Source organism: Artemia franciscana, chromosome 17 (assembly GCF_032884065.1).
Source record: "Artemia franciscana chromosome 17, ASM3288406v1, whole genome shotgun sequence".
Lineage (NCBI taxonomy): Eukaryota > Metazoa > Arthropoda > Branchiopoda > Anostraca > Artemiidae > Artemia > Artemia franciscana.
Window position 1 is genome coordinate 42,099,996 of NC_088879.1, and position 14,687 is coordinate 42,114,682.

Below are 14,687 nucleotides of genomic sequence, written 5' to 3' on the forward strand. Positions count from 1 at the left end.
ATATATATATATATATATATATATATATATATATATATATATATATTCCCGTGTTGTGCTGAAGACGGCTCTTGGCCATAGGGCCGAAATATTCACTGAATTGAATTCCACTGTCTTGAAAAAAAAAGGAAAAATTTCCTATTCTTTCTAACTTGTTTTTGTTTGGATTTGTTGTTCGCTAGTATCCGTCGATGGTAGTTCATATTTTTTTGGATGTTATGCAAAACTGCCGATATTAGTGATTGACTCGCTTTATGGTTGTTAGGTATCTGGTTTTAATTCATATAATTTTTTGCTTTTATTGAATTTTATTTATCTTTTATTTTTTTAGTTTTTTGTTGTTTTTTTTTCACATTTACTTTCCTTGTTTGTTCTGTTGGTTTTTTCTTCAGCCCTTTCTCAGCCAAAAAAAAGCCATATCTCAGACATGACAATTTTGGTAGGAAATATGATAAAAAATTTTTTTTTTTAACTGGATAAATTTGTATATTTTAACAAAGTTTTGATGGTAATGCTGCTTTACAACCACTAAAGTACCAAAGACAGAAAAAATTAAATCCGATTTCGGAATTGGTTTAATGTGAAAATTTTTTTTAGGAAAATATAGAAAATTCGATTTTCGTTAGTAGCAGGCGTCAAATTAAAAATGAAAATGGTAAATAGCCAAAAAAAAAAAAAAAAAATACGGGACGAAACAGATTAGGAAGGTTTGGCTTTTCTGGCTTTTCTTTGAAGGCATGTGGCTGTCTATATATATATATATATATATATATATATATATATATATATATATATATATATATATATATATATATATATATATATATATATATATATATATATATATATATATAGATAGATAGATAGATAGGAAATGATCGGGAATTCAACTTTTAATGAAAAAGGTGTTTATATGTTGTAGATGTGATTTTTTTTGTTAGTAGCAAGCGCAAAAAAAAAAGAAGGCGAAACAGAGTAAGATTGTGTAGGTTTTCTGTGAAGGTTTGTGGTTGTCTCTGTGAATCAACAGTTAATGTTTCAATTTTAGAAGAAGAAAATATTTTCAACTTTTAATATTAGTTTTGTTTATTTAATTTTACTTTCAATGTGGCAACGCTGACAAAACATGGTACTGCCTTTAAAGTTCAGAATGTTGGAATAACCAAAAGAAAAACCTGGAAAATTGCAGTTTTCAGGCATGAATGGATCTGAGAGGGATTCTGGGGACAAAAATTTTTTGTTTGATGTCCTTAGTATGTTAACTAAAATTGTGACGAAGTACCATATTGATGTGGTATATTATCACTTATTATATTTCAGATGCTTATGATCGGCAGTACAGCTCAGCCTATGAAAGTGTTCGTGGACTACGTGGCTTATATCCAACTGATCAGCCATTAGGTATAGGCGCCTATTTTTGTCGTAAATTTTTCAGGGATTTGGAACTCTGATAGTTGGTGATTTCTCTACTAAGCGTTTTAAATATTTTTTATGTGCAATCTGGTAATATTTTATTGCTTTCAATAATTTTTCGGACTGTAAAAAGTATTGTTTCTTTTAAATCTATCTGTAAAATTTTTTGATTTCTTCCGAATTTTTATAGAACTTTGACTTTAGGTTTTATAATAGAAGAATATCATTAGTGCTTACGTATCTTAGAATAAGGCCTATTCTACAAGAATTTATTCTGGGGGTGGGAAGAGAGTTTTTCTAATAAAAATACCAAAAAATGTATTTTTAATTTGAGAGGGAGGCCAATTGCTTCCATCTGTCTCCCTTCCTCAATTGGTGCCCCTGTTGGTGTGTAGATAAGAAAAGAAACATGCCAGAATGGGCTTTCCACAACAATCTACTTGTACTTACTTGACTAATTAAAGGGCCTCAATGCTTTCCTGTCTATGATCCAGTGGCCCGTTCAATGTTTGATATTAAGACTGCATGTCCAATAACCTTCATAATCGAAATTACTATTAATGGTAGAATAAAGTAACATATTCATAATTAATTAATGAACAATTTTAATTTCAAAACGAGTTAAATAACTTCCACAACAACTTGGATCCGGTAATTTTTTACCCAGAACTTCGGACTGGTGAATAGGCTCCGGTAAACATGATGCTTGTAAGGTTTTTGACACGTAAACGCACTATACTTGACATTTTGGACAGTTGAATAGTCTTAATATGACCATCTTGAAGCTTTCTGATTTATCGGGCCAATTCGTTTCTTTGTATCATAATGGGTTCTCAAGAACTCGAAGTTCTTATGTTTTTCAAAAAGGCTTTTTTTTTTGTTCTTTAAAATTATTTGATATCAAAATTGTTTTAACATATATGGGATGCCTGAAAAAATCCTCCTTATACAAACAACGGGTCGGTAGTAGTACTCAAAAATGCCAATGCCAGCATGACCGCCATTAATGGCCAAAATCTAATGCATTTGGAGATGAGCTTAATTTTTTTCCAATTCTTTATCTTTTTTAATCTTGGAATTATGTATTTTGGCGCTCATACTTCATTCTATTGGTTAAAATTCTTTATCCTTGGTACTTAAAATTCTTCATCCCGGGGAAAATTCTTCATCCCCTTTTTTCATTCAAAACAACCAATATAGCGTTACTTGTAAAAAGATATTTGATGGTCTTTGAGATATTTTTTTTTTTTTTTTTGAAAATCACCTAAACAGAGGAAGTTTGATAAAACGTTTAAATATGGTTCAAAATTGAAGATTCTTAGATTAGAATTCTTTTAATTCGTTTTAAAAAGAATTAAAAGTCAATAATATATTCATTTTCACATGGGATCCCATCTAGCCCATGTCCGCAGCATAGCATTCAAGCTCTTCTCTTCAGGATAGGCGGGGAGGGGGTGCCCGCCGTCTCCAATCACTTTCCGAATAGTATCTATCCATTGCCTCGGCTCAGTCCAGCATTCTCAGCCAATTCCATTTTGCAATATTTTTTTCTATAGTGACCCCCGCATAAAAGCACGGATGCTTTTAAGCCGTTGAATGGTTAAAAAAGTCCTCCTCGTGCAAATAATTTGCCGTTAATAGCAGTCAAAAGCGCTAACGCGTCCCTGTTCCCCTATACTTTTCGTTGTCAATTGTATCCCTTGGTGAGTCACTGTGACCGTTTTAATAAAAAATTATTTTTATATAAACTGGGCAAAGTCTAATTTCAACACAAAATAATAAACAAGTTAATTATACAATGTAATAAAATATAGAATTCAAACATACTACTAAAAACAAAAGCATTTCTCACTGCATTTCTAGTTTGCTTCCTTTCACTCTCACCTTTGCTACTACTACTACTAACAACTCACAGCAGCACCAAGCTGCCTGAGGCCAACATAGTTACGGACGCTCCTCCATCCTAATCTATCCAAAGCCTTCTTCTTTGCATCCTGCCAAGAAGCTCCCATCTCCTATAGATCTTTCCTTATGATTTTCTCCCACCCGATTCGGGGACCTGTTTTTGTTTGGCCCTATTTGGTTGGCCGACAAGGACGATCTTTGCTCTAATATCACCTTTATGCTCTAATTAAAATTTAGTTTTTAATAAGTGTAGCAACGCGAATCTCAAATTGCAATGGCAAAAAAGTCAAAAGCTGAGTATGTTTTTTAGCTTTTTTCGCTCTGCTTTGAATTTTCTGTTGCGTATGACGCCTTTTAAGTTGATACTGCCTAGCTAGGCAACTATTCTATGATTTTAGTTGCGTTAATTCAAAAGGCGTTAACTTAAAGTGACAAAATTTTAATGGAGATCAACAAATGTGAAAGCGCAAATGGGGCATTTGGACCCCAAATGGGGCATTTAATAGCAAAGTACAATAACAAAGGTTTCTGTATTATATTATATTTGCTGTAATCTATTAGCCATCTTCAGTAGCATATAGTATATTATATTACAATGGTATATTTATATAAAATATAGTTTTATACTGAGTATCTTTTATAAATGTAGGTACAGTATAGTTTACTTCGGGTATTTAGCAACTTTTCCGATACGGTTTTCTTTTAATATTATTCATTAAAAAAAATAAAAATACAAAAAAAAATACAAAAATGAAGTTTATCAAAGAAAAATAAAAGTCGTATTAAACTCAAGATCAGCAGAAATAAATTCCTATAATAATTCAAACTCAAAACGAACAGGAAATAAATAAACAATCATAGCCAAAAACAAACAATATATACTAATCAAGCTCAAAACGAACAAAAATCACTGCAAATAAGAGTTTTGCTACTGTCCCCCTCCCTAACTGTAAATCCTAAAGCCTATTGCGTCATTGGCGATTACCGGGGTTTCATCCCAGGAAGCATAGCTATTTGCATTTGGACTATTTTGAACAAATTGGCTATCTCAAAATTGTGACTGGCGGCATTTGGAGAAAAGAGGTTATGAAGGGGGGGCTGGTTGCCTTCTGATCGTCCTCAGGCTCTCCAGGGTTTTGTTAACCCCAGAGGCATTGATATATGATCTTTGGAATATTGTGAACAAAATGGCTGTCTCAAAATTTTGGAGGCATTTGGGGAAAAAAAGGCGTGGGGTGGGGCTAGTTTATCTCCAATTACTTTTAACTGTTAGAAATGGCACTAGAGCTTCAGATTCCAATCGAATGAGCCCTCTCCGAAGTTTATACAACCACCCCTTCTATATCAAGTGCCTCTGAAAAAAAATCATTAAAGCCTTATGGGCTTAACTAAATGCAACGCTATAGCGTTGACTCAAACTCTTCTGGTAACACAAAGGAATGGAATGGTAAAAGTTTTACGTATCCCTGAATAATATTTGCTCCGACTCTTTCTACAAATTAAACAATTTTTTTTGTAATAGAATTGACAAATAAATTAGCAACTTTTAAGATTATGGAATAAATTGAAAGATGCTGAAAATTCTGTAAATGATTAATTTTTAATAAAGACAAATTTTGGCGAGTGTGCGCTCATGGGCATTTAGATTTGGGTCTGACCGATATGGATTTTTGGGCCCGATACCGATATATCAGTATCGTATCGATATGATATAATTAGAGGATAAATTTCCACCCGGGAAAAAACTCTACCTAAAGTTTAAATCTCCCATTCTCTGCCCACATTCGTACTTACATGTTTCTCTCTGGTCTATTAGACACCAACAAACAGCCTCAATAATTCACTGTCCGAAAATTAGCGGGTATAGTTACGTAAACGCAAATACCTCGAAATATGATTGAAAGAAGTGTAAGATATTTATTTAAATTGCTTATTCAAAACCAAAATTTCAATAGCGGGACTTTTAATCATTTAATCATTCAGAATCTTAATCATTCACATATTAATGTAAAAACTATGCTTTACATTCATATATGGTCTATTGCAAACGAGTCCGTGCGAGGGACACTGGATACGGGGTCCAGCTAGGGTTTTAAGTTTGGAGGATGGATTTAAAGAATGCGTTGATGAAATCGTCCAGTATGCCAACAAATGCAGACACACAAGCTAAATTTCCAAGGTAAATAGGTAAATTTTCCAAGTTGTTGGCAAGCAGAGGCGGCACCTTGGAACTCCCCTCTCCCCACCTCACAACACCCTTTCTTCCCCTTAGCTGTGCCCCTCACTGGATGTCATGGTTTTATCCGATTGAGTCTTGGATCTTTCGCCCACGTAAGTGAACATTCATTAAACAGAAATGTATGGTTCAATGTAATCTTATTAGTGGTTTTGGTAGAAGATATACGTTATTCAAGCCACCATACATTTAGAACGTTGCTACACCAGGTGTTTTTTGACAACAAATAGAGTTTAACTTCATTGGATTCACCTTTGCTGCTCTCTCCACCAGGACCAGACTTAGCTGGTGGCTCCGCCCCCAAGAAAACTTACCTGAGGAAATGTGGTGCCCTCTTCTGGACAAGTCGCACATACAAAAAAAAATATCGGCCGATAACTCGTATTTTTTCCCGATGTCCAATAGTGACACTGGCCCTCATATCGGCAAGATAATATTGATCGAGCCCTAATTTAGATCCCTAAGGTGGGTGTCTCTCTGCCTGACTGCCAGAAACCGAAAGCCTGGACGACATCCGCACAATATCTGAATCTGGGTCCTGCTACTTTGGGATGCCTCTGAATGCCAGTACTTAAATACCAACCCAACACTACTTATATGCTGACCCTGATTTCACATGGTTTTCCTGACACCAAAATAGCTTGAGCTGTTATGGTGTCAGAAATTTGCCAAGTGTTAAATTATTTGGTTTACCTATTAAAGTTTTGCTATGTCTATTTTTTATGCTTGTAATGATATTTTCCCATCAGATTAACGAAATTAAGTTTAGCGGTGTCATTTCATTTTGAACTAGAGAGGGGGGGGGGCTAAGCAACCTCTATGGGTCCCCTAATGTGGTTGGCTCACAGTTGTTTAAGAATAATCTTTCTTCGCAGTGGTTAACATAGGCCTGTCTTAAAATTGACTAATAATAATAAGCTTTTTTTTCTTTCTTTTTTTATCAACAGAACTTAAGTTGGAAAGTAATTTTCAGTTTTATTCCAACACTTCAAATTGCCGAGGTCTCATTTTCATAAAGATATCAACCATAGCATAGAAATCCAATTATTTCACAAGAGTCGTTTCGCTAAACATTAATATCAGATCACTGACCCTTTACTCGCCCATCGTTGACCTTAAATAGGTTTTAATCAGGCTAAGTATAAAAAAGAATCTCTCATTACTAGCCGTTGTGATAAGCAGAGTAATCAAGATTTGTACAATTTTGAAAACTTCGGAATGCGCTATTGCCTTCATACGATTGTGAAGTTCAACGAGATCTTTTGGCTTATTGGCTAGAGGCAATATATTTTCTCACGAGATCCATTTTCAAGGCCACCGGGGTTGTGTCAATATAAGCTTCTGTGTAATGGGCTGCTACGGTAGCTAGTCGGCTAGTATTGAGAAAGTGTAGTGAATCAACATCATGGTTGTGGAGGTAGCTGCAACCTAGTAAAGAGCGAACAACAGCCCATAGTAACCATAAGTTAAAAAACGTGTTTAGAAAAAAACTGGCTTGTGAAAAAAATTGCCATCTGACATTGATTCAGGAATGGTAACTATTATTTCGGTTCGTCTTAAAAGTAAAAGTATATTTCGAAAAGAAATTTATGGTGGTTTCGAAAAAAGCCTGAAACCCCTCGAAAGTGGCGTCAGATCAAGATGACAAGTTTACCATTGGAATCAGTATAGTTGAAAACCATATTCAGGGAATTTACAGTCCCCAACCTTGAACAACAAGGAAAGCCACTTTTTGCAAGGGTAGCACTTATCTATCTCACGATTTTTTTTTTCCCAGGGCTAGCGGATTACTAGAACATTGTAACGAGATGCTTAATGGCTCATTCAAAATCTATTTCTCACATCTACGTGCCTCTTATAAATTCCGCCATATGGTACAAAAATGTAACTTTCTGTGCCATTTCTCAAGGAGTGGGGCTAGCGGGCTCTCAAAACATTGTAGTTTAATAGCTCACTTTAAATTCCACCACCTGCATGTGCCAAATGACACTTAAAATGATACTGTTGGTGCCATGTCTCAAGTAGAAAAGCTGGGACTAATGGGCCACCAGAAATTTTTAGAGAGATGTTAATAACTCATTTAAAAGTTATTGTGCATATATACGTGCTTCTTGTCAGTTCTACCATTTGTAAGTGCCATATAGCACTAAAAACGGCACTTTTGGTGCCACTTCTTAAGTGGAAAAGCTTATAAGTATAAAACGGTACCATTGTAATTATTTACGGCCCAATCCTTAAATGGAGATTTACAAGAACCCTCCCCTATACTCCTCCTCCTAGTCCCCTTAGTAAGTCTCATTAGTCCGTTGGGGGAGTTCACTATGAACTCTTTAACACGGTCAGCCGAATTTGAGGCTTGCAAAAGGATTTTTAAAATATCGAATGTTCTTAAGAGGAAGAAATTCATAGAATAACAAATAATTGAATTCCGCAATTCCAAATGCCTATTCCTTGGCGTACCCTCTTCCCTCCTTCTGTTTGCGAAAGTTCAGCTTTGCCAAACATATCTTAATACTACCAGTCTTTATAATAGACCCTTTCATTAACTCAGTGTTTTCTAATAGCCAATTGCCAATGTATTTGCTGAATAAGTTCCAATAACTATGCTTTTGGTGATGACATAACTCTCCATAGTCTACGAGAAAAGAGCTGTAAGTTACATAGTTATGGTCCTACAAGAACAAATAGATCGAATTCGATCATCAGCCGCCGTAGTTCAGTTACTAGCGCGTTAGACATGTAATCAGAATGGTAAGGGTTCAGTTTCTTAATCAGGCATTTTTTTTTTAATCATGGTTTTGTGCCTTATATAGGATTATTGTTCAGCTAATTCAACATTTTTTTTTTTTTTTTTTTGAATTGTGAAATATTCCATACACTATTTTTGGAAAAGTTTACGTCCCGGACCTTAACCCCTTGCCACTTAGGGGTTGGAGAGATATAGCCATATGACTCAGGAACCACTCAAAGTTGTATCGTCAAAGAGGAATTATTTATTGTTATATCTATTTATTTGTATTATTTCATTTTTTACTATTTAATCAAACAGTTCGTGGTAACGAACTGTAGTAAGGAGCGACCCGGCTCAATAGTAACCAAAACTCTAAAAAATGGAATTTTGATACCAATACCTACATCAAAAGAATCGCATTTTAATGCTGATTTTAAATATATAAGTGTCATCAAGTTTAGTCTTACCCATCAAAAGTTACGAGCCAGAGAAAATTTGCGTTATTTTAGTAAATAGGGGGAAACGCCCCCTAGAAGTCATAGAATCTTAACGAAAATCACACCATCAGATTCAGCGTATCAGAGAACCCTACTGTAGAAGTTTCAAGCTCCTATCTACAAAAATGTGGAATTTTGTATTTTTTGCCAGAAGGCAGATCACGGATGCGTGTTTATTTGTTTTTTTTTTGTTTTTTTTTCCCAGGGGTGATCGTATCGACCCAGTTGTCCTAGAATGTTGCAAGAGGGCTCATTCTAACGGAAATGAAAAGTTCTAGTGCCCTTTTTAAGTGACCAAAAAATTGGAGGGCACCTTGTCCCCCTCCCACGCTAATTATTTTACCAAAGTCAACGGATCAAAATTCTGAGATAGCCATTTTATTCAGCGTAGTCGAAAAACCTTATAACTATGTCTTTGGGGACGACTTACTCCCCCACAGTCCCCATGGGAGGGGCAACAAGTTACAAACTTTGACCAATGCTTACATATAGTAATGGTTATTGGGAAGTGTACAGGCGTTTTCAGGAGGATTTTTTTTTGGTTGGGGGAGGGGTTGAGAAGAGGGGAATATGCTGGGGGAACTTTCCATCGATAATTTGTCATGGGGGAAGAAAATCTCCATGAAGGGAGCGCAGGATTTACTAGCATTATTTAAAAACACAATGAAAAAATAAATATGAAAAAGTTCTTTCAGCTGGAAGTAAGGAACAGCATTAATACTTAAAACAAACAGAAATTATTACCCATTTGAGGGGCTCACCTCCTCCTAATACCTCCTCTTTACGTTAAAGTATTTTTAGTAATTTCAACTATTTATTCTACGGCTTTTGTGATTCTGGGGTCATTCTTAATGAATTGGGACAAAATTTAAGCTTTAGTGTAAAGAGCGAGGATCTGACAAGGGAGCGAACCCCCTCATATATGTAATAAAAATATGAGAATACAAAAGTTCTTTACGTAAGCTAATTTATAAGTTACATAAATCTTTTACTAATAAAAATATTCGTAAAAAATTAAAAGTTCTAGTTGCCTTTTTAATTAACCAAAAAATTGGAGGGCAACTAGGCTTCCTCCCCCGCTCTTTTTTTCTCAAAATCATTCGATCAAAATTATGAGAAAGCCATTTAGCCAAAAAAAAAAAATGCAAATTTCGTTTTAATTATTCCTCTGCGGAGAGCCAAAATCAAAACATGCATTGATTCAAAAACGTTCAGAAATTAAATAAAAAAACAAGTTTTTTTTAACTGAAAGTAAGGAGCGACATTAAAACTTAAAACGAACAGAAATTACTTCGTATATGAAAGAGGCTGCTTCCTCATCAACGCCCCGCTCTTTACGCTAAAGTTTTTTACTGTTTTAAAAAGAAGAATTGAGAGACAGAGTCAAACTTTAGCGTAAAGAGCGGGGCGTTGATGAGGAAGCAGCCTCTTTCATATACGAAGTAATTTCTGTTCGTTTTAAGTTTTAATGTCGCTCCTTACTTTCAGTTAAAAAAACTTGTTTTTTTATTTAATAAACAGAATAAAACTATTTGTAGTGTATATAGAGAAATCATAGCACTACGAGCCTATTTGCATTTTCTTTTTCTGTGATATCTTTCTAGTTGTCAGATTATTTTCTAACTTGTTCTTGTTTATTGCTATTTCGCACCTGTATGGGTAAAGTTTGTTGGTCTTTTTCTGGGGTGCGGGGGAGATGTTTAGTGAAATAATTTAGACATACCAACATTTTGCTGAGGTTTTGAAAACCTTAAAAATCTTCTTTAGAAAAATAGTTACTCTTTCCTAACGGTCGAGGTAGTCCACCTTCAAAAATCGTATACATCATTGTGTGTAGCATAAATTTCTCAGGATTGTTAAAAAACCAATAAGAACTTTAGATAGTTTTTTTTTCAACTGAAAGTAAAGAGCAACATTAAAGCTTAAAATTAACAGAAATTATTCCGTATATGAGGGGCTGCCGCCCCCTGAAAAAAGGTCATTGCTGTGTTGCATCTACATTATATTTAAATTGAAAACGGATAGAGATTAATTATAAAAGAACTAAGTTTTTTGAAGGAAGTGAAGAGCCAAGTTGGAACTTAAAACTAACAAAAATTATTGCTTTATTGTCCATCTGACATACATCAATAAAACTAGCACGAATAAACCAAACAATTATATTTCCCTATGTTGTAAAAAATTAGCGCTTTACTGAAAACACAAAACAATAGGGGAGTTTTGGTAAAGTAAAAACAAACGGATTAAGGACACTTTTAACAGTATAAAAATAAAGCATTTTAGGATTGTTGCTTAATTTTCATTTCCATTTAATTTGGTAACATTTCTGCAGAATTCGGTCCAATGATTGGCTTTTGTTTGCTTCTGAAAAGGGCATGTCATGATTAGTTTTTGACAAGTTCAGAGTGAAACTGTCTTGATAGTATTAGGACTATAGACTAGCTTTGAAATTTTTATAACAGCTTGAAATTATCTGTTGTATAGAGAGAAATAGCCAGATTTCCAGACTTCATATTATGGCTTATTTGTTCTTCAGTTTAGGTAATACTAAAGCGTATTTCTTACAATATAAGATTGTTTATTACTCACTAATGGCATTAAAGTTAGTGAAACCAAAATATTACTGGATAAATCAATCCGGTATTTTTTTATGCTGTTCAATGACTTTTTAGCTATTAAATAAGTATTTATTTTGTTGTTTATGTTCTTAAAGTAATTTCAATTGTATACAGAAAATTACTGATATTACAGCAGGTGTGAGACTATGAAAAGCTTTATAGATCAGTTTGTTGTTCACAGGCTACGTACTCAGTTTTAACTAAACCAACATTCTTGTTTTTATACTTGGTTTTTGTGTTTTCAGTAAAGTACTAGTTTCCTATAATCCTACAAACATAGGGACAATTATTTGGTTTATTTGTACTAGCTTTATTAATATATGTTAGATAGACTGTGAAGTAATAATTTTTGTCCGTTTTAAGTTTTAACTTCGCTTTTTACATCCATAAAAATTTTTTTTTTTTTTTCTAATTAATCTAAAATAGAGATTGACTCTAATACTGAAAAGGCATTCTTGAAGTGTCTTTTAAGCTTGGAGTACAATCTGTCTATCAAAAGAAAATAATTCCTTCTCAAAGCATCTTTAGTTGATCCTCTCAATTCAGCAAGATCACTTTTTCCCGAAGTCAACGTGCTTACAAAATTATGCAGTCGCGAAGCTATGTGCTGTTCACGCTTTGGTCTTTCGCCTGAAGAATCAAAATTTTGAGAATTTTTTAGAATATCTTTGTGACCAGAATCATGTACCGTAACCGACATGTATAATTTTATTACAGATCCTGGGTCGATTAGATTATTCTAATGAATGTCGGTCACCGTGGCTCTAACAACAAAGCAATAAAAATGTGTCGTGAAATATGAAATAGAAATAATAAATAAATATATTTGGGACTGAAGCTCACAATAGATTTTCGTCAAGTACAGCTCTATTAGAAACAGTTTTATTTTAATTGAGGACACTTCTTTATTAATTTTTTTCCACAGTTCAAATCGAATCAGTAGAAGTTGTGACTTTTGATTTGGGACTCATCCTAAAGGGGGGCTATGACCCCAGACAACCCACTCCCCAAATGACACCACTGATTAAGTTTAACTATTTCACTGGCCCTGGCCAGCCCCCTCGCCAAATGACGCCAACTATTACACCTTCCGTTTCCATTAAAATTTTATCGCAGAATAGACAGCGCTGCTGAACTTAATCAGATAGATTATCACAAATTTATAAGCCTAAATTTTAGCTTTTGAAATGTTCTCTGTTGCCTCCTGTTGTAGTCAGCAAGTAAGTTTAGGAATTATTTGATCAAAGAAAAATAAATTGCTGACAGTGTATGTTTACTTTTAATAGGCTAGTTGGTTAGTCCATGCAAACCAATCTTAAGTAGGCCTAGGATGCTGACCTGTGTCCAGTCTAGGTTTAGCTTGAAGAATTAGTAATGTAGAAAATACTATATATATTATAAAATCCTACGAAATTTCTTGTCTTTTCAGTTAGTGTATGTAAAATATTAGGCTAATCTAATAGCTACCATTTTAGAAAATACTGTTATGTAATAGGGATAAAGATATAGCCTAGTCTAATAGCTTAGGTTGATAGGACAGAAATCACACAGGAAAAAATGAAGATAAAAAGAGGAAAAAGAGAGGCCACAAATTTGCCTACATGACAGGCCTATGCCTATTGAAATTATGACAAAACAATATTTTACCTTAAATTTCAGTTACCAGTTGCCTTTTCTCTGCCTTTAGTTCTGAAAATGCAACTATCATTTGAGTATCAATGTTTTCTTTTCCAAATTTAGGAAATGTATTTGCATATCTTTAAAACCTTATAGCCTAAATTGGGAGCAAAGTTGTGAAGCTGAAAACAATTTCGTTGTACTTCATTCAAGCAGAAGATCTATTTTGTTTGGTTTAACTTTTATAACATACATATTTTTAAAGGTTGTCAAAGGTCAGGGCCCTCTAGAGAGAGAAGGAGTAGAGGCAGGTACTTCAAAACACCTTCCCAGGACATACTTTAGCCTGTAGATCCATCTTTGAAAATTTCATTTTCCTAACCTAACCCCTTTCTGATATAGCAATAAGTCAATCAACTAGAATTTTACCAAAGTTAATTTGTCTATATAACCCTAAATTAGATTTTTCATTCAATACTCTTTCTAATTATAGGCTAATAATTATTGTTAAATTCTAGGTCCTAGAAAGTAGATGCAGGTTTAGTTTGGTAAAGTTTTTGTTGAAGGGCTCTAGAAACCATGAAAAGCAACTGAGTTAACTAATTTAGACTTCCAGAAACAATTCCAGAATCTAAAATATGTACTCAGAACAGGCTTTGAAGCTACTAGCCATTCTCTACCATTCTATTATTTCCAGGGCTTAAAAGATTGCACTGAAGACAGGTTAGACTAGTAAATGTTAATAACAGTGGCTCTTTGGAAGGAGATTACATAAAAAAAACTAGTTTTTTTTAACTGAAAGTAAGGAGCAACATTAAAACTTAAAACAAACAGAAATTACTCTCTATATGAAATGGGTTGTCCCCTCCACGATCCCTTACTCTTTATGCTAAAGTTTTTAATTGTTTTAAAAAGCAGAATTGTGGCAAAGAGTGAAACTTTAGTGTAAAGAGTGAGGGATTGCAGAGGGGACAACCCATTTCACATACAGAGTAATTTCTGTTTGTTTTAAGTTTTAATGTTGCTCCTTACTTTCAGTTAAAAAAACTAGTTTTTTAATGTAATTTCTGAACATTTTTGAATTAATGCATGTTTGATTTTGGCTCTCCACACATAAATTATTAAAATGAAATTTGCATATTAATTCCTTTTTTGGCTAAATGACTTTCTCTTTGTTTTGATCAGACAATTTTGAGAAATAAGGGATAGCAAAGGAGGCCTAGTTGCCATACAATTTTTTGGTTACATAAAAAGGCAACTATAAGTTTTAATTTTTAATGATTTTTTGTATTAGTAAAAAAATATACATAACTTAAGAATTAACTTATGTAACAAACTTTTATATTCTTTAATTTTTATTATGTATATGAGGGGGTTTGTACCCTCTTTAATACCTTGTTCTTAACACTAAATTGTAAGTTTTGTCCCAATTCTTTAAGAATGACCCCTGAATCAGTAAGGCCATAGAATAAATAGTTGAAATTACTAAAAATACTTTAGCATAAAGAGCAAGGTATTTATCTCCTCCTAAATACCTTGCTCTTTATGCTAAAGTATTTTTAGAACCCCTCATATGCGTAATAATCTCTGTTCATTTTAAGTTTCAATGCTACTCTTTACTTTCAATTGAAAAACCTTTTCCATGTTTATTTTTTCATTGTTTTTTTATA

General features: G+C 33.8%; 2 protein-coding genes across 2 annotated transcripts in view; both read left to right on the forward strand.

Moving 5' to 3' along the window:
* Positions 1-1,594, forward strand: part of LOC136038254 (DENN domain-containing protein Crag-like) — a 150,499-nt gene extending 148,905 nt beyond the window's left edge. The window contains exon 30 of the mRNA XM_065721371.1: positions 1,321-1,594. Coding sequence (XP_065577443.1) covers positions 1,321-1,451 — 131 coding nt within the window. The 3' untranslated portion in view covers positions 1,452-1,594. The remainder of the gene's footprint in view (positions 1-1,320) is intronic.
* A 10,931-nt stretch (positions 1,595-12,525) lies between these two features.
* Positions 12,526-14,687, forward strand: part of LOC136038256 (ATP-dependent zinc metalloprotease YME1L-like) — a 51,438-nt gene continuing 49,276 nt past the window's right edge. Inside the window, exon 1 of the mRNA XM_065721373.1 lies at positions 12,526-12,620. Within this exon, the coding sequence (XP_065577445.1) occupies positions 12,588-12,620 (33 nt within the window). The 5' untranslated portion in view covers positions 12,526-12,587. The remainder of the gene's footprint in view (positions 12,621-14,687) is intronic.